The sequence below is a fragment of the Rhamphochromis sp. 'chilingali' genome (assembly GCF_963969265.1).
Source record: "Rhamphochromis sp. 'chilingali' genome assembly, chromosome: 11".
In the NCBI taxonomy this organism is placed as follows: Eukaryota; Metazoa; Chordata; class Actinopteri; order Cichliformes; family Cichlidae; genus Rhamphochromis; species Rhamphochromis sp. 'chilingali'.
Window position 1 is genome coordinate 35,169,935 of NC_137938.1, and position 19,280 is coordinate 35,189,214.

Genomic DNA, 19,280 nt, shown 5'->3' on the forward strand with positions numbered 1-19,280 from the left:
CATTTCGTCAAACACAGACAATTTAACACGAAAAAAAGTAATTTGTATACCAAAAAGTAAGTTTTTCTATTTTATTTCAATTTCTAATAGCATTATCTGCTTTGCAGTTAAACTCATCAAACCTAAATTGTGTTATTTGTATGTCTGTGGGGATATATTCTGTGTAGGTCTTTAGTGCTAATGTTTTAGCCGTTGGCTATAATGTTAGCTAGTTCAGGGCTATAGGAGTCTGGGTCAGTTGTAACAGCAACAGTCTGGGTTAGTTGTAACAATAATGCAGATGTTACAACTTACCACACTATTGCTTTAACTTATATTAAACAAGTTGGGGCAACAACATCAGCAGAGAGAGGTTCACTGGTCGCATTTGTATATGCGGTTAATGCCATTGGCAACACAATTCCCCCACTGTTTGTGTTCCCACACATACATTATGCAGACCACTGTGTCAGAGATGGACCAGTAGGAAGTACTGGTAGTGGAAATAAATCAGGATGGGTGCAAGAAACAGATTTCCTCATCTTTCTGAAGCACTTTGAAAACCACACCAAGGTAAGCCATGATAAAAAGTAATGGAATTGCGATGCTGGTGAACAACTACATTTTTTCAGCTTCATTGTTATGTTCAAAATTGGTGCAAGAGTTGTAGGTTATAATGCCCACTGAGCCAATGAGGCCAAACTCAAGGAAGACCAACCAAAATTAATGAAATATTCAGTTGCAGAAAATTCCATAATTTGTCTTTTTTGGGGGGTTGGAATATGTTCAAAAGCTAGATTTCTGCATTCTGTCACACACACACATAGCTACATAAATGGATGTAAGTGCATTCATGTGATGAATAAACAAAGATTACATGTTAATGTTTTGTTAGTACCCTTATTTCATTGTGTTACATTTCACCCCAGGATATGTTACAACTAACCCAGACTATGGGGTTAATTGTAACATTTCACTCTTTGTGTTTGAGGCCATACCATGCAATGGGTAATTGTGCTTGAAGGAAATTTCCGTCCCCGGTTTCCTCCAAGGCGTGAGCGATAAGCAGAGTTTTGTCCTTTCCTTATAAGATTCCTAATTATTCAAAGTAACACTCAGGTATGCCGCTCAGCTGGGTTAGTTACGACGTCGGGAGCAGCTTGGGAGAACAAGGAAACACAGACTGCTTCAGGTTGCCTTCCCAAATCGACTCAAAGGTTTATTAAGTATACAACAGCTTATATAGAGAAAAAAAAGGTTCGTGTGTCAGCAAGTTCCGGTACAGACCAAATAAGGAAACGTCTTCCTGCCTTGTGAGCAAAGAAGTATCCTGTGTGTAGTTTATCAGTTCAGCTACAATTTATGATCATCCCAGCAAAATACACTCCTAGACATAGAATACAGAGTTCTTTCATTAGTGAATTCTGAAACAAACCACCTGGCCTTTAACGAGCCTTTTTCTAAGAGATAAAGAAAAAGGGAGGATGGGAGTAAGGAAGTGGTCTCGTCTCTGTGGTGTTTTCGACCTTGGGGTACCAGCCTGTGAGTCTTACACATCAATTCTTGGGTCAGAGAGAAAGAGAAAAACAACTATTAAATGGGCCTTATTGAGTAACTCTTTTCTGTATAATATCACAATAAAACAATATCCTGTAAATGCTACCATGGTATCAAAATATCACAACAGTGCTGCAGAGAAAATAGCTGCACTATTTAATAGCAGAGACATGTAAATACTTTGCATTACATTTTGAATCCACTACCTTAAAAGAGCTCCAATTTACAGACAGAAATGTCAAAAATGTTACAACTATCCCCGGTCTCCCCTATATTGGCTCGGCGAAAAATCTGAAAATCTTTCTCCTCCTGTAAGTGATTGTTTTTTATTCAACTTAAAATAGTTCTGAAATGAAAACTGGTCATAGGATCACACCGTCGCTCCTAAAAAGCAAGCTTTCCTTGATTAAGGCACGTGTCAGCTTTGCATGCGCAAATAGCCCCCCTCTCCCAAAGCAAAATGAGCTACCAGCTTTTTCAAATGAAGCACAAGAGCAGGAAAAAACAGAACAGCATCTGGAGTAAAATTATGTTTATTTTAAGTTAAATTTTCAAACGTTTTGACGCAAGACTTTTTTTTTAACTTTACGCACGCGACTGCGCATAAGATTCATTTTCTTGTTTTATACTCTTGACATCAGATCGAGATTAGACAAGTTCAAAAATAAAAACAAATCTAGGATTTTTTCATTTGCAGTGTTACCAAACGGTGAGACCAAGGGACCTGGAGGAGGGGTAGGGAAGTAGGAGGAGTCTGAGAGGCTGTCAGGACCACAGTAAAAAATAAGTGGCAGGAAACTAGAGCCTCATTTCCAGATCAGTAACAGACTGCGAAGGAAGCTGTTACCAGTAGACCAGAGCAGAACATGGGACCATCGGTTGGTAGGAAGCTGTTACATGAGGCGGAGGAAGCAACAAATAATAGAAAGGTAAAGGAATTCCAGATACCTGTCAAGTGACGTGATTTCATTTCATATAGTGATTCTCTGTTATTACCACAATAACAATCAGATTCATTGAAGATTAAAGCATCAGCTTTGTCAAAATTTCAGTAATTTGGAGATATGAAATAGTTTGTATAATTTAGTGCGCTGAATTCCCTCTAATCATTTAGTCATTTCCATTTGCTCCTTTTTTTTTGCTTTTCTTTGGTAGTTTTTCTTTTTACGCGGTATATAATTAAACAAAATCAGGAAACCACGTTTAGACTTTGGTTTTCTTTTCTTTTTTTTCTTTTTTTTTTGCGATAGTTAATAAAATCTCAGGTGGAGAAACGTCGGAGGGACAGAATGAACCGCAGTTTGGAGTGTCTGAGGACCATGTTTCTGCAGGAGCCACAAGAAGTAAGAGAAGTTTTTAGTTCTCTATGAATTTTATAGAAATAAATCGATGTGGTTCATACTTGTGGTTTTTATTAATTTATTATTATGAAACATGAAGGTTAACTTGCTGCTCTCATGCAGGGGTCCACTCAGCACCGAGTGGAGAAAGCTGAGATACTGGATCACACAGTCCTCTTCCTCCAGAACACTGCCAAAGGAGACAAGACTACAGGTGGACGTGGGGACCAGAAACGCTCCTTCCAGGACGGTTTCTCCACTTGCCTGCAGACAGCTGCGGGGTTTCTGGGCCCCGAGGGGAAAGGGTCGGAGCTCGGATCGGCGCTGGATGCAGCTTTTGCCGCTCGTTTGGCCCGTTCACACTCACAGCCCGAAGGTCTCCAAAGCAGAAACTTTTTGCCGCACGCAAAGTTTATTCTGCGGGTGCTGAGGCAGAAGTCCAAGCTCAGACTCCCGGCACGTGCCTCAGGGGAGAAACGTTTGATCCGACCTTACCCACTCCCACTCCAACAAAGGTTTCCCAGAGTCCCCAAACAGCCTCAGAAACAAAGAGAGTCCGAGATCAGAGCGGAGAGAGGAGCGACCAAACAGAGCTCAGCCCAGAGCTCCCCCTCCAGCCACACTTTGTGGAGACCTTGGCCCTGATCACCAGGCAGGGACTTCAGAACAATCAATGACTATAAACTATTTGGCAAAAACACACAACTTCTTTTTAAAAACTGTAGTCTTATGAAGACGCATAACTTCAGGTCCTGTAAATATTGTAAATACCCGAGTATGACTTGATCTGTATGTGTAATAGGGTTGATTCACTGTTTTAAATACTTTTCAATGAGCTCAGTCAGCCACGTAAGTGGCTCAGGGGAACGGGGACTCTCTCAGGCTGCGACACAGGTGAGCTGGATCAGCCGAGCGGTCCAGCTGGGATTGCTGCGCTGAAGAGCGAGTGAAGAGGTGAGTTTCACGAAGCCGAGGAGATTTTGTCCTCTTTGATGCGCTACTAAAAGCTGCTACTATGTGCCGTCATGATTAAAGAGCATGCTGCGGTAGTGGATAATGACTGAGTGTCCATCCATCACATTTCCAGGTGTGGAAGCTCAGGGTTTGAGGCTGGGAGACCCACGCAGACCTTCATATTCACCTCTCTGGTGGAACGAGCGACACCTGTGTCTCTGTGTACAACATCACTTCTATTCAATCTGAAGATATTTCTGGTCGGTTTTTGCACAATAATTTATTCTGGATTTCTCCCTATGGCGAGCTGTACTCTTCAAAGTTAAAACAACCAAATAAATCTTTAAAAACATGTCAGATGATTGTTTCAAGATTAAAGGAAACCCGGAGGCCTTTTACTCTTTCAGCTCTTTTTAGTCCGAGGCAGAGGTGTGAAGCTCGGCCTCCTGCAGAGTTACATCCTCCAGGTGTGAAGACTGGTCATGAAATGAAAGAGCTCAGCAGCTCTCACTTCAAAGACATCATAGCCATTGTCGCACTTTATTTACTGGCACTGAAAGACTTTTGGATTAAGATTAGTTAATATAGTTCAGATAATTTAAGACAACTCAATAATAATAATAATATGAATAATATGAATAATAATATTAATAACTACATCCACTTTTTTCTGCATCATCCAGTTTCATTTCTCACAGTTGCCTTTAAACATATTTAGAATAGCAGGATCCATTAAAGTCAAGATCATTTCACATAATTAACACACAGCTCACGTCTGCGTTTGTTTCCTTTGTATTCAGCGTCTATCCTGTCACCAGCATCGCCCCGAGCTGCTCAGAGGTCATTTGTTTTCCACGCGTGTGTGGTGTCAGGTCCCAGGGAGCAAAACGTGTCTTAACCCCGTAAGAATCAGTGGCATTTTTTCCCCTATCGTCACCGTTAGTTTCAAACTATATTGCAGGCTTTATGTGACACCAGCAGTGATAAAGTGACACCGTCTCAATGCTGGTCATCATGCCCTTTTGCTGCTAAAGTATTTATACCTACATTCTATATTCATACTTGTACTCAGGTTGGTACTCTATTGTATTATTTTATTACTTGTTTTTCTGTTTTGAAAAAAAAAACCCCAAAAACTTTAATACTTTTTAAATTCTGTTTCTTCGTTCCACCTCATGTAAACATGTGATGCGAATGACAAATAAAGCTCCTTGAATCCTTATAGTTCTCATACACATTTTATATGAAGTGCAATTTATGGACCGTGAATGCCTCATCACTTCCGGCCCTGCAGCTCGTTATAGGCAACTTCCCCCGACAAAACCTTTTCTCCATTAATTTCAATCTTCTGAAGAAAATAACTGTAGTAACGTCTTGACAGAGTTTTACTGCTTTATGGCTCAGTCAGCACCATTATACTTGTATATTATATATAATGTACATGTATATATAACACCAACCCCTGTTATACTGTGGTTCTGTTATTTGACTCATGTGCATCTGATAAGGATTCTTCCTGAATGTCTGTGAAGACATTCCCCCACTACCTGCATCCAAACAAGTGACAATAAATAAAGAATGGATGGATGGACCACATTCTGTGCAATCAAAAGGCAAAACATTTTATTAGATAAACAGTGAGTTTTTAAAAGAAACTTTGGATCATGATGTCTGATGGCATATATACCAGGTCTTGGTTTTTACATTTCTTGAAAAAATCTTTGGTCACTTCCACAGACTGCTAAGTGTAAGTCTACGCAAGAGATCGAACAGGCCTGACTGGTCTGTGTTCTCCAGTTTGTCATCTGGGATGCGAGAAAGTTCAGTAACGATGTTTCCTTGCCTCAGAAACAACTTAAATTCATTGAGCTTCTCCCTCCTAAAGCCTCTCTCCATCTGATGCTGCCGTTGGTCCCTGATGAAGTCAAGTCAAACAAACAAAGGGGTATGACTTGACCATAACTTAACTGGCGGATAACTGATGACAAGCTACACATCCAGTTCAATCACAAGCTTATTAACACAATTTTAAAACTATAAATCATCCACTTGCATCCTATCACATTAAGATTTGCAGCATGAAGTCAGAGTAAACTGATGTTACTTACTTTCTGCATCACTGCAGGCAGCTTATTCACAGTGTTTGTCTAGGAGGAAGAAAATGATAAATTACAGGATGCTTTTATAAGTATTTTATAAATATTTAGAATACAAAAGGATCACATCCGACATTTCTTTTTTAGATTTGGGAAGTATTTTCCTAATTCATCTCTATGGGTTTGAAGTTGAGATTTGCCAGGCTGAAACATTTTAAAGGACTGGATTAGAGCAGAACAGTTTCAGATCATTTGACTGCACAGGGCCTGCAACACTGTGTTTGAATGCAAACAAATGTTTGAGCAGGCTGCTGGGAAGATTCATACTAGTCCAATACTACAATCACTTTCAAAGTGCCAAGCATGAAAGCTGCTTTTCAAATTAATAATTAAAATAGTAAAAATCACTGCTGCAGGTTGTAAGAATTAAACTTGAAGGTTTTCTGTTATCTTTACAGTCTGTGTTAAATCATTTATGCATCATAAATTAAGAATAAAACCTAATGAAAAAATATTTTGATGTGGTTCTGTTGGCTTCATCAGGTGATGGCCTCCAGCTCACACTGGAACGGTTCGCAGCCGAGTGTGAAGCAGCGGGAATGAGGATCAGCACCTCCAAATCTGAGGCCATGGTTCTCAGCCGGAAAAGGGTGGAGTGCCCACTCCGGGTCGGGGATGAGTTCCTGCCCCAAGTGGAGGAGTTCAAGTATCTCGGGGTCTTGTTCACGAGTGATGGGAGCCGGAGATCGACAGACGGATTGGTGCTGCGGCCGCTGCACCGGTCCGTCGTGGTGAAGAGGGAGCTGAGCGTAAAAGCAAAGCTCTCAATTTACTGGTCGAGCTACGTCCCTACCCTCACCTATGGCTACGAGCTGTGGGTAGTGACTGAAAGAACAAGATCGCGGATACGAGCGGCGGAAATGAGCTTCGCCCAAAGGGTGGCTGGCCTCTCCCTTAGCGATAGGGTGAGAAATTCAGTCATCCGGGAGGGGTTCAAAGAAGAGCCGCTGCTCCTCCACATCGAAATCAGCCAGCTGAGGTGGTTCGGGCATCTGACAAGGATGCCTCCTGGGTGAGGTGTTCCGGGCGTGTCCCACCGGGAGGAGGCCCCGGGGCAGACCCAGGACACGCTGGAGAGATTATATCTCATGGCTGGCCTGGGAACGTCTTGGTGTTCCCCCAGATAAGCTGGAGGAGGTGGCTGGGGAGAGGGAGGTCTGGGGCTCTCTGCTTAGGCTGCTGCACCTGCGACCCGGCCCCGGATAAAGGGAGGGAGGGAGGGATGGAAATATTTGTCTCAAGGTTGTCTGCACAAATATTTTTTACAACAAATATTCACATTGCATGCTGATACTGCATGTCAATATATGAATCAGACTCTGTATCAACAGATATTCACTATCAAAGGACTCGAATCCAGATTAGAGCCACAAAAACTTTATCCGAATATTTCCTGGCTTTAAGTGTTGTGACGGTTAACAATTATTGTTTCACCGAGTACACAGTAAGTGTGGATGAAGCAGAACGAGTATTACTGGGTATAAAGAGTGGAAAGTTTTGTTTAATTATTACCCTCTGTAGCCTTTGATGCCCCAAACCAGTGTTTTTTTGGCTCAACTGAGTTCACCTGCCCCCCGTCATGGTTCTTGAATCTGTTCTTCCTCAGTCTCTGTTAAGTCATCATCTCATCTCATTCAAAGTCCTTCACCCTCCCACTGTTTGTTTTTTTCTTCTAGGATATTGGTATTCGTTTATTTTCCCCAGTTTCCATTCTTGATTAAAAGTTCAGTTCAGTTTTAAACTTGTCTTACAGTCTTAGTTGTGTTTGCAGTGAGGTCCTGAGTAATTTTAGCGCAGAAATGTGAAAATCAGAGTTAATATTTGTGAACTTACCAACAGTAGTGACACCGGTTACTCCCCTCGAGGATCTTGGACCTGTACAGAAAATATTAAAATGACTTCACACTTATTATAAATCACTGGCACTAAATAATCTAACCGTTTTGTTCTCAAAATGTCTGAAATGTAATCTTTTTTCAAATTTGTCCTGAACTTTCTCTCCCTTATGCACTCACAACATTTCTACCTTTGAATCACTTATAGCCTGAAAGTCTACAGTTATCACTTCAGATGGGTCTCTAACATGAACCGTTTATAAGTGGAACTGCACAACATGCATTCTTCTAGATGCAAAAGATTAATAAGAAGAACACAACACTGAATACTTTTCTACTTGATAGATTAGCGAAAGCTGTTTGGATCTCACCTTCCCCATAACCAGACTTTGGATGATCGTCTGAAATAAAAAACAAAGCAAATAACAATCTAAACAGTAAATGTTATTTTACAGTCACCATAAAGATTTTATACAAAAAGCTACGTGCTATCTGAAGTATTCTATTTAATAGTTAAATGTGACATATTCCAATCTCTTTGAAATAATAATTGACAAGTGAGCAAAATTTAAATGGCTCCAGCCAAATAAAAAGGAAAAAAAAAAAACTTATCAAAGCTATGATCTCCATCTTTAAGTAAAAATATATTAAAAACATATTCTTTGAGAATATCATGTTTTCTGACAATAGTATATTAAAAATAACAGTATCTAACCCTTTGAGTGTGCATTAGGATATACAAATTTGATTTGTTTCATTTCAATTACTGACCTTTTTGGAGTTTACAGGTCCAGACAGGTTCATACACCGGTTCATATTTTTTGGACAAAGCATACTGAAGTTTTAGATTGAAGCATCCTTTGGGATTTTCAATGTACACTTCATAGAAGTTGGAGTCCTGGCCATTATATCTGAGGGTTATTTTCTAGTTAAAAATATAACAGAGAAGGGAGAGGAGTTAGTCCAGTTCCATCAGAAGCAAAATAATAAAAATAAAAGACTGCAAAGAGTCAACTGAATATGCAGCTGCTCTGTGACTTAACCTGGAAATCTATCAGCAAGTCTGATGACAAAGCTTCTGGTGAAAGTCACCAATTTTTCAGTGCTTCTGGTCCACACAGTGGATTCTCAGGCCAGTATTTCAATTATGTCCACACGTTCTTTATTGAGGAACAGAGACGTTTAACAAGGTAAATAAAAAGCTAAACCATCTTTGGGTGACAGCCGATGGTTTCCAGATTGCATTCCAGCAAATGCAAAACCTGCTCTAAGTAACCGATTGAAAGAACTATTAGTGGACTACAAATGGAAACCAGAAATCTTCCTGACTCTTGCTCACAGGACAGTGTATTCAAATGCATTTATCTATTCATAGAGTAGTGAAGAAATGTGACAATATCTTACTGCAGATTCCTCTGTGATTCCCACCCATACTGGTCACACTATTTACAACCCGTCGTAAAAATGCTCTGATCCTAAAGCACCACAGTTGCTGACAGAGTGTAAAAAGCGTACCTTTGGTTGAATTTCTGCCGAGTCGGTGTCGGCTGTGAGGGAGAAACCATGATGCATTTTGAGGTACTCATCTGGGCGTGGCTTGGTAATTTTTTCATATCCATAACACAATTCTTGCTTGTCCACTTTCTGTGAGGAAAAAAAAAAAATTCAACTCAGTATTATCCAATCACAACACCAGGTGCCTCAAGGTGCTTTCTGTTGTGAGGTAAAGACCCTACAAATATACGTCAAGTCCAAAAGTCCTTCAGGATTGCCTCAGCATTTCCATCTGTTGTCTTTAAATACAGTTTAAAAACAATGTATGGAGTTTACTCTAAATTAGTGTAAATACATTTGAAGAAAAAGTGCTGTTGCCGAGAATAAAGATATTATTCAAAGCAGACTTAAAATAATATTTATAACACTCTACTTTTGTATCCTGTTTGTTTCCAGAACTCTAGGATTATATTTCATATATAATTTATATTCAGCTTTTCATTAACAATTTTATAATGTTATTATCTGCTGTGGCTATAAATCAGTGAGATTATATTTTACTTAAGTCGGTAAAATGTAACATTATCTGACAGACAGATCTCATGACTCGTACATGAAGATTAACCGTTTTCTGTTGTCACTGCAACTGCATTCACATACATCATTAATCCATGGGTTACCAAAACAAGTGTTTACAGCCAGCTTATAAAAAGAAAACTGAAATATTTTCCACAAATGTATACATTCTATCTTAAAGTAAAATGACTTCCTTCTCTTAATATTCACTTTTATCCCTTAATTCTTTTTTTAATTATCTTAAAATAACTTTTCTTATGAAATACTACTCTCCAAATTTGAACATCTATCTTCTAATGAAACAGACCATATAAGTAAGATTGCCACCTTTCAAAGTTTGTGAAGTCCCTGAAACACAATCGCAATTTCCCTAGAGTAGACCAGAGGAGTCTTCCCTTTCTAGTAATTAGAAAGAATGCATATTCCGCATTGGCTCCACTTTTCAGCCCTGCAAGTTAAAGCCATCATTCAACTACAGCATATGTCTAATACTCTATTGGGGTCAGTCTGAGTCTGTGTTATTTTTCCTGTGACAAATACAGATTCAGTTACCCGTTGTAGAGCAGGATCATTTGGAATCACAAAGACGTGGAGTTTGAGGAATGGGGTGTTGGGTTTGTAGTATAGCAACACGTTACAGCTGATTTTAACAGGGGGGCCCATCTTCATCACGACTGCTTTCGGAAAGTAAGTTAACTCGTTTAACTTGACGTGTGATGCTGTGACCTCACGCACTTCTTCTACAAAATCTCCGCAGTCATCTAGATGCAGGACTGCAAACTTGTCGGGGATGTCATCTGCACAAAAATACACAGAAAACACAAAGAGAAAGAAGAAAGTTTGGATCAGAAATGCAAAAGTTTTTTAATATATTAGTAACTTCTTCATGTCCTTTTACCTATACAAACCCAGTGTGGCAGGTGCATTTCACTTAACTGCCCAGCAGTGACTGCAACATCAATTACAGGACCTGCAGGCATGTACTGTCTGCTTTCCACTCTCTCCATGTGTCCTCCCCAAGAGCAGAAGTGGTACTGAAAGCTGATCTTTTCCTTACAAACCCAGCGCAAGCCAGAGACACTGCATTCAAAGTCTCCCGCTTCAGACTGAAGGCTAAAGTGAAAAAATAAAAAGGAACACAGCGTCATTTTTAACACTTCATTTTATGTCAAATGCAGAATTAAGATTTTGCAAAACTGGGTCTTCTTCTGGCAAAGAAATCTGAATCACTGTTGATTTCCCGTAATTCACCTGTAAGTTGGAGCCTTGTCTGCATCTGTAGTGTTCACCCCAGGCTCAAGTTTAGTCCAGTTGCTGGAATGCTGCTGCAGAAGACAATCAATTAAATAAGTGCAGATTTTACATTGTGTAACACCACATATATGAACAAATACATATTTAAAAAATTAATGAAAGAAACGTGAGTGAATGTATGAAAGTACCATCATAGTTGCACAACCCTCGATCTCAGAGCTTCTGGAAGCTTCTTGTCTTGAAACACAGAGAATTTAAGTGGACAAACTACAAAGTACAGTGCAAATGAAGCAATTTAGGTCAGGATGCTTCAGGAGAGTTAATAAAACACACTCAAACATCAGTCTCTATTTTATTCCTTAGCTGTTCTCTCCTATCAAGTAAGCCAAGTGATAAAACTTAAATCTGGGTCTCCTGAAGTGTCATTTCCACACAGAGGAAACCTGTTTGCATCAAGAAATTCCATGATTTTTGCACACTGACTAATCAGCCTCTCATTTCTCTAATTTGCACCTCATCTTTTGTTATACTGAACAATGTCTCAATTGCTGAAATAGATCTGGAAAAGAGAGGAGCCTTTGACAGAGCACCATAATCACGAACGCAGAGGTCTAGCCTGAGTATTTAAAAGAAAGGTATAAAAGTAGAATAGGTGGAATATACAAACCACTGCAGGAGGAAGAATCTACAGACAAAATGTTTGGATTCATACTTTGCTTCAGTTATTTAAGCTGTTTAACTTCATGATCAAACTGTCTTACGTCCACTGTGTGAGATTAAAGGAGGGGGGGGGGGGGTAGAGTTTTTCACATGTTGTGAATTTAATTAAAGGTTATTCAAACTATTAAAAAGGCTATGGACAGAGTTACACTGTAATGAAATCACGATAAGCAATCATGAGGCGACAGCAGACACCCTGCATCCCCTACCGAACGATTTTTAAATTGTTTAGATTAATTTCAAACCACCTCATATTTCAGCAGCCTGCTACTAAATAACTTTTAAGAATATTAAAATGTTAAAACGCCTTTAAATGTCATTTTTAGAACAAAAACCTGCTGCAGAAAGACTGAATGATAGCTCGTATACAGACAAACTATGGCGTTACATTCAGTTGACGCTAAACGCGGAAATAAAGCTCACTCGCTTTCTCTCCCGTTGTTTTACGACTTGCTTATTTAAATTAGAAGCTCTGAAACGGGGAAAAGGTTAGGAAACAGCACTGGCTCTTTCAATAACACGCTCAAACCAGTGAAGTCTAAAAGTTAGTTATAGCCTAGGCTTTAAAATAGCGTCCCCACACGAACCGTTTCTCCAGCCTCTTCACTCCTAACATGAACGCTCACTTCCCTGCGCACAGTCACAATGCAGTTTGTGTAACAACGGTGCATTTGTCTTATATGCTAATACTTCAACTTACATGGAAAAAAGTTTATGTGTTTTTAACATTCACACCAATTACAAGACAAAAAATACCTTTTCCTGTATCCTACACAAGCCCCGCCTCCCGACCGAGTTCCACCAATAGAATCTCCGGGTTCTTTTCCTGGTTTGTGACAAGCTGTAGCAACATCCGGTTGTTTAAATGCCATATATCCGTCCAATGATTATCTTCACAAGAAATTCAATATAGATACGACCGCATGCACTTTCTGCAGTACTGATGTTGAAACTACAGAGCATATTTTTTTAGTTCCAGATGTTTTTGGGATGATTTTCAGTACTGGTTAACCTCTAAAAATTTTGACTGCCCTTCTCTAACCTTTCAAGTAATTAGATTTGGCCTACAAACAGAAAATAAAAAAATAGACTTTGGGATTAACAACTTATTTATAGTTGCAAAATTTTTCATTCACAAATGTCGCTTCTTGAAAACGTGTTTTGCTGGCTTTAAAAATGAAGTCCTGCTGTGGAAGGCTTCATTGGATAAGTGTAACTTAGCTCACACCTTACTTGAATTTTTGATGCAGCTTTTCAATTGATGTAGCTAGATTGTATGTGCGTACTTTTGTTTTTACTTTTATATGATAGGTCACCTTACTGTACTTGTATGCTGTTTTATGGTATCTCTCACCTATACTGTTCTTTAAATGTTCTTTGTTCGACGACTGCTTTGTTCTTAACTACTTATACCTGTATATAACTTTTTGTTGATATGTAAAATAAGCGCTGTAATTGTTATTTTGTTTGACCAAAAAAAGTATATAATGGAGGAGACAGCGATTTTGATCAATCCTGCACCACACAAAAAATAATTTAACCCCACAGAAATTAAAGAGTACCTGCAGAATCACAAAGTAGAAAAAAATGTGTGCTTTCAGGCTTTTATTCTTAATAGAATCGGAGTTTTGTGTTCCTCACAGAAATAGTTCACTATTTCTCATTTAAAATATATGTTTTCATCAAATTTGGATCATTTGTATTCATTTATTTAGACTGTATTTATTTATTTGCGACGAATTCTGTGTGAAGAAGCAATCTTTCACGGCGTATTAAATGTAATTTTAGTCAAATCTGTGTGCTTTTCTCACGGTTGCGGAAGGATCTGCTTATAAATCAAAGTTGAGCTTAAAGTCTTTAAAGATTTCGTTATTTTTAAAGCAAATGTTACCGCGTTTTCCAAACACCGTCATAATAAATAAACGAAGTCTAGTAGACCTGCGTTTGTCCCTCTAAACACATGGCAGCGTGCAGACAAATGTTGCTTAAGTGGGAGTGTGTGCTTCAGCTCTTCTCTCTGGTCGCAGGGAGGCTCAATCTTCGCTTTATTACTTGTTAAACCTGATACCTCACTTAACAAATGTGCTCGGAGGGGAAGTGACTTTCTGGTTCCCACGCGAAACACACGTGAGAGGTTGTCACACGGGTCTAAAACAAGCTGTTATTTTGTTGTGATCATGTAACCAAACATGGCGACGTGAGGAGTCGCGCGTAAAACCATATCAAAGTTTCTTTTGAAAACCATTATACAAGAAATCAAACATCGCATTTTAATAATTCAGACTAAAATGTGAAATAAAATGAAATCCCGTGTAGATTATCTAAAACAGAACAAAAGCTCAAGCTGCTTGTGGCTGGATGTGGAGCATATGCGCACTTTCACACTTTCATTGCTGATTTAGTGTGGGATCCCCTTACCGAACTCTTTTCCGTCAAAATGGAGCGGTGAAAACGGTATTTAACACTTTATGTATTTACACACTTTTATTCATTTACACACAAATAAACACAAACGTGTCTATAGACCAGGAACTTCTTATGAAAAGTCAACTGTTTACTCTTACTGTGAAAAATACTCAGAATAAAGTTTTTGCATAGGAAGATCAGCACAGACTGGCTTTTTTTTCCATTAGGGGTTTCTAAAACCTCCGTCAGAGATGGCCATGACAGAGATGGCTATCACATCGGTAGTTAACTTCTGGGTCAAGCTTTGTGCTCGCGCACATGAAAGGGGGCATTTAATCCGTCATGTGATTCTTTTTCTGCAGAAATAATCCTTATGAATGGCAGCTACCAGGACAGGCTGCAGAAAGTCATAAATGTTGGGTTTTACCTCAAAGAACAGTAAAAAAAATGTGTTTTTACACCTCCGATTTATTACTTTATCGCTCGGTTTTGTCACAGATCTTTGTCAAATTTGTCTCACAGGAGCTGATGACGCCTCTCATCTGCACGTGTCTTTCAAACTTGTAACGGGAGCCGCACGCGCCAGAATATTAATAAAGAGTTTAATTAAATTAATCGAATAAAGGGTTACGGTCTCCTTACTTTACAGGGATAAATATGAAAAAATTCGAGTATCAACGCGACAATTGGTTTACGGCCACAGAGGTGACGTCAAAGTTACTGTTCTAGGGTAGTCACGAGGTACGACGTAAACGTTAAGCAGTGGTAACATTCTAGCTACATTAGCAACAGCATTTAGTGGTTTGTTTGTGTTTGTTTTTTCAAATTAAAGCTGTTTGGATCTCGGGTACAAAACAGAAATGTGGGTGTCTTGTTAAAATTCCACTGAACATGTGTTGTCATATACATATATAGCTTACATCAGCACCATGGACAGAGCAACAGAGTTCATCAGGACCTTTGACTGAGAGGTGAGGAAGACCGTGATGTGATCCATGCACACTTCTCACTTTCCAGTCTTTCTAAAGCACTCGTACTTCCAAAGGGAATTCCAAATGAAGCCCAACTGTGAGAAGTAAAACAAATTTAATGGAAAATATGCATATGCATGTATTCAGCAGTGTGGACAAGATGGGCAGTACTGACACACTTCAGTTTTCGTAATGCTGTTTTTAGCCTTTACAAGTAAATTACTCCTCTGTGGGAATACATTTATCTTGGCATTAAGATCTAAAACTGAATGGCAATCTTTCAAATTTCTGTGGAGAAATTTTGGCTCAATCTTCTTTGTTGAACTATTTTAAATCAGCAACATTTGAGGGGTTTTTTTCTTTTCTTAATAGCATGAACGGCCTGTTTTAGACAAGTAAACAAATCTCGATAAAACGTTGCATAAACATCATCTGGGGTACCATGTACCAACATCTGGATTATTAAATTGTAAAGATCCTACAGTTACACAGAGAAAACAACTACAATCAGATAAACTCCTATGAGCAAGTACTGGGCAAAAGGTGGAAGGAAAATTCCTCTTTGACAGAGAAAAACCTGAAACAGAACCAAATTCAGGGAGAGACAGACATCTTCTATGAGGGTGAGCGGAGTGAGAGAGGACAAAAGTGGGAAGTCTGTGGAAGAGAGAATTTAATAATAACTGATTAAAAGCAAAGCAGTATGTAAACACACATCCATGCAGAGGGGTTGTCTTTAACACAGAAAAGCCCATTAATAGATTAAATTTTCCATCGCATTTTTAAGTCAATATTATCATTTCAGAATAAACTTTGTCAAAACTAAATTCACAAGCAAGAGGAGGATTCTCACTCTTGGTCTCAGACATTCGGGGCTCCACTGCATGTCAGAAAAGATGTTATACCTTTTCCTTTCAGCACACTGATCTGACAAGTTCAGCTGATCTTTCATCAGAAAGAGTTTTTCTTCAATAAAAACCTCCAGGAAGCATCAGATCAGTATATAAAATCAGCTTAACATCATGGAAGCAATAAAGCAGAGGGAATGAGAATGAAAGGCACAGGACAAGAGAGGACATGCTTTATCTGTAAACTATTTTGGCCAACAAGGCAGCTTAACACAACACTGCTTTTCACATGAAGCGAAAGGCTTTCCCAGAAGGTCAACCTTCATTCATTACTGAATCATTAAATACTACACAAATCAGAATCAGAATACTTTATTAATCCATAAGGGAATGATGTGGGTTACTGTTGCTCCAAGACAGTAACAGTAACAGACTAAACAATTTCAACAATACAATATGTTACAGATTTTACACATTTAAGAAATAGCACTAATATATACAGCTCACTCAATAATAAATATCAAGAATTAGCAGAGGTGATTATAAATAAATATCAAGAAACACTGACTTGTTGCGCTGACTTTGACATACATCACTTAAAAGTACACACAAACCATTACTTTTTAAATTTGACATTTTTATTTACAATTCAAGTTTATTTATAAGGCAATAAATGGTAAAAAAAAAAAAAAAAAAAGGTAAATGGCCTGTATTTGTATAGCGCTTTATTAGTCCCTAAGGACCCCAAAGCGCTTAACACATCCAGTCATCCACCCATAAATCACAACAGTCATCCCAAATCTCTGTGTACTGTAAGGGAAGGACCCTGCAGTATTTGAGAGATAACCCCAAAAAGGATTTAACAATCCCCTATGAGCAAGCACTTTGGCGACGGTGGGAAGGAAAAACTCCCTTTTAATAGGAAGAAACCTCCGACAGAACCAGGCTCAGGGAGGGGCAGCCATCTGTCGCGGCTGTTTGGGTTGATGTACGTTTTGAACTGTTGTGTGTATTGCCTGATCAAGATGGTACGAGTCTAATGAATATTGTTATACTCCAGTCAAGATTTTATAGCTAATTTAAAACAGCTTTAACCAAATCAAGATTTTGTTGTGCCTCTTTAAAGACACGCTCAATACTTACCTCATCTTGCTATTTTAAGGAATCAGTCTGTCTGACAGATTCCTGTCCTGTCAGTCTCACTGATGCTTTCTTCTCTAAGATTTGACTGAGATTCATGAATTTCAGTTCAAATCGAGAAAAATGTCATCTTCTGAATCACTATGAAATTGCTCACAGGATTCATCACATGGTGTATCCACATGTGTAGAACAAGTATTGTTGAGTGAATTAATTCTGCCAGTCAAAAACATGAACTCTTCATATGAGTACTGCTGAGTTTCACTCAGGCACTCCGAGCCTAAAGTTTTCTTATGGACCCAGCTCAAAGCTTGTGAAACTTTTTTCTTGAGTCTAAACAGACAGTTTCCCCAAAATCTAAAGAAAATGAGACAAATTACAGTGAAGCAACAGGTGATAACTATAAGTGGTCCTCCTATTGGCCCTATCTCAACGGCGACTTTGGTAGAATAATCAAAATCTTCTCTAGTCAAAGGGAATAAAATTCGAAGTATTCCTCTGATTTTCGAAAGGCCATCTACCGCCATGTTGAGAAAAGTTGTCACGGTTGCTGAACCTCTGTGAAATTGCTCACAGGATTCATCACATGGTGTATCCACATGTGTAGAACAAGTATTGTTCAGTAAATTATCTCTGCTGATGACAGACGTGTGCTGTTCAGCTGTGTTCTGCTGATTTTCACTCAGGCACTCCAAGCCTGTTGTGTAATTCAGTGACCTTTGATCTGTGAGCCTGTTGGCTACAGAATCTGTCTCAGTATTAGGTGGACAAGACTCTGCCTGTGGTTGTGCCAGAGCAGATCTCACGAGCTGTCGAGCCTTTTTAAAAGCCCAAGGAATCACATGATGAGTCAAAAGCAAGAGAGGCATGCTTGCTATAAAGCTAGTTCAATGGAGATTACAGAAACTGTCTAGTACGATCCTACGTTTAGTTTTACAATCCTGCAAAACAGAGGTTTGTCCGACGTATTGTCAAGGTGCTGCGTGTAAGGGGGATAACTTCTATTTAAGGGAAACAGATCAAATCAACTGACAGATAAAAAAAAAGATCAAAGGAACAGCCATGACGTCAAGGTGATGTCACAGTTGAGTTTTAGCTTCTGTGTTACGGTAACATTCCTGCTACCATGGCAACAGTCTTCATTTTGTATTGTCTTTACATTGAAGCTGCTTGTTTCTCAGTTAGTGCTTCAGTTGATGCACAAAAATATGGGTGTTGTCTTTAAAAATCACTGTATCATATATAGAAAATCACATATATTAATGTACAGATTGTATCATGCGGCGTAGTCATAAAGGATTATCACATGTTAATATTTCGCTACAGCAATATTATACGCCAAATGTTTAAAGCTTCTATCAGCATGATGGACACAGTCCATCAGGACTTTTGACTCAGAGTGGACGTTTTGTCACCAAAACTAGAGGAATTTATTATTTGACGAAGTTGGTGTTTTAAAGGTCCGAGTCTCGTGCATGAGACGTGCATAAAATTAACTTTTTACGCGCAACTTGGCACATTACTGGGATTCCAGGACTCCAGTTTCAGCCAGTAGTTTCTAAACATAACAGGGAGCAACATTGCCTGCTTACTATAAAAAGATCAACATGTTTTACAATCTGCAATAAACACCCCCAATCTTTATTTTGGTTTTGAATTTTTGAGAGAATGATATCACATTAACAACACGTGAAGCAAGTATATTAATCCCATGACCACTGAGCTTATTTCCCACTATGTGAAAGAATGGTTGTTTAGTTTTTTGACAGTTCAATGTAAGTAAAAAGGAAATATCATCAAATAAATATGAAATATAATTATAAAAACAACAAACACGTCAAAGAGTTACTCGATTTGCATTTAACTCAGGATCACAATAACCAAAGGCAGCTTAAATAGTGCAGTCAGTAGACCACAGGTTAGCTAAACTGCAGGCTAACACTGCCTTTGTGAGCTAAAGTAAGTAACAGATGAGACCAGTAAATAAAATCAAGTTAGCAAACTTCAGCACAATAAGACACAACTTTGTGTTTTTTATGAGCATCAAATA

General features: G+C 38.8%; 2 protein-coding genes across 4 annotated transcripts; one reads left to right on the forward strand and one right to left on the reverse strand.

The window, feature by feature from the left end:
• Positions 1-2,322: 2,322 nt before the first annotated feature.
• On the forward strand, positions 2,323-4,858 carry LOC308405337 (transcription factor HES-4-B-like). The gene is made up of 4 exons (XM_080895889.1): positions 2,323-2,465; positions 2,787-2,879; positions 3,000-3,830; positions 3,964-4,858. The coding sequence occupies exons 1-3, from the start codon at positions 2,403-2,405 to the stop codon at positions 3,519-3,521; spliced, it is 678 nt and encodes a 225-aa protein (XP_080752015.1). The 5' UTR covers positions 2,323-2,402; the 3' UTR covers positions 3,522-3,830; positions 3,964-4,858.
• Positions 4,859-5,466: 608 nt separating this feature from the next.
• Positions 5,467-12,628, reverse strand: LOC308405336 (NACHT, LRR and PYD domains-containing protein 1 homolog). 3 transcript variants are annotated; one of them, XM_080895888.1, is made up of 11 exons: positions 12,453-12,579; positions 11,334-11,382; positions 11,143-11,213; positions 10,790-11,004; positions 10,444-10,688; positions 9,337-9,465; positions 8,593-8,746; positions 8,193-8,222; positions 7,820-7,861; positions 5,939-5,977; positions 5,467-5,745 (listed from the first exon to the last, which is right to left on the reverse strand). In XM_080895888.1, exons 1-10 carry the CDS (start codon positions 12,479-12,481, stop codon positions 5,961-5,963), a joined length of 981 nt encoding a protein of 326 aa, XP_080752014.1. In that variant the 5' UTR covers positions 12,482-12,579; the 3' UTR covers positions 5,467-5,745; positions 5,939-5,960. The 3 variants fall into 3 exon arrangements, with proteins under 3 accessions (XP_080752014.1, XP_080752012.1, XP_080752013.1); XM_080895886.1 differs by having other exon boundaries at positions 5,469-5,745; positions 11,143-11,216; positions 12,566-12,628; XM_080895887.1 differs by having other exon boundaries at positions 5,469-5,745; positions 11,143-11,216; positions 12,453-12,578.
• Positions 12,629-19,280: the final 6,652 nt, after the last annotated feature.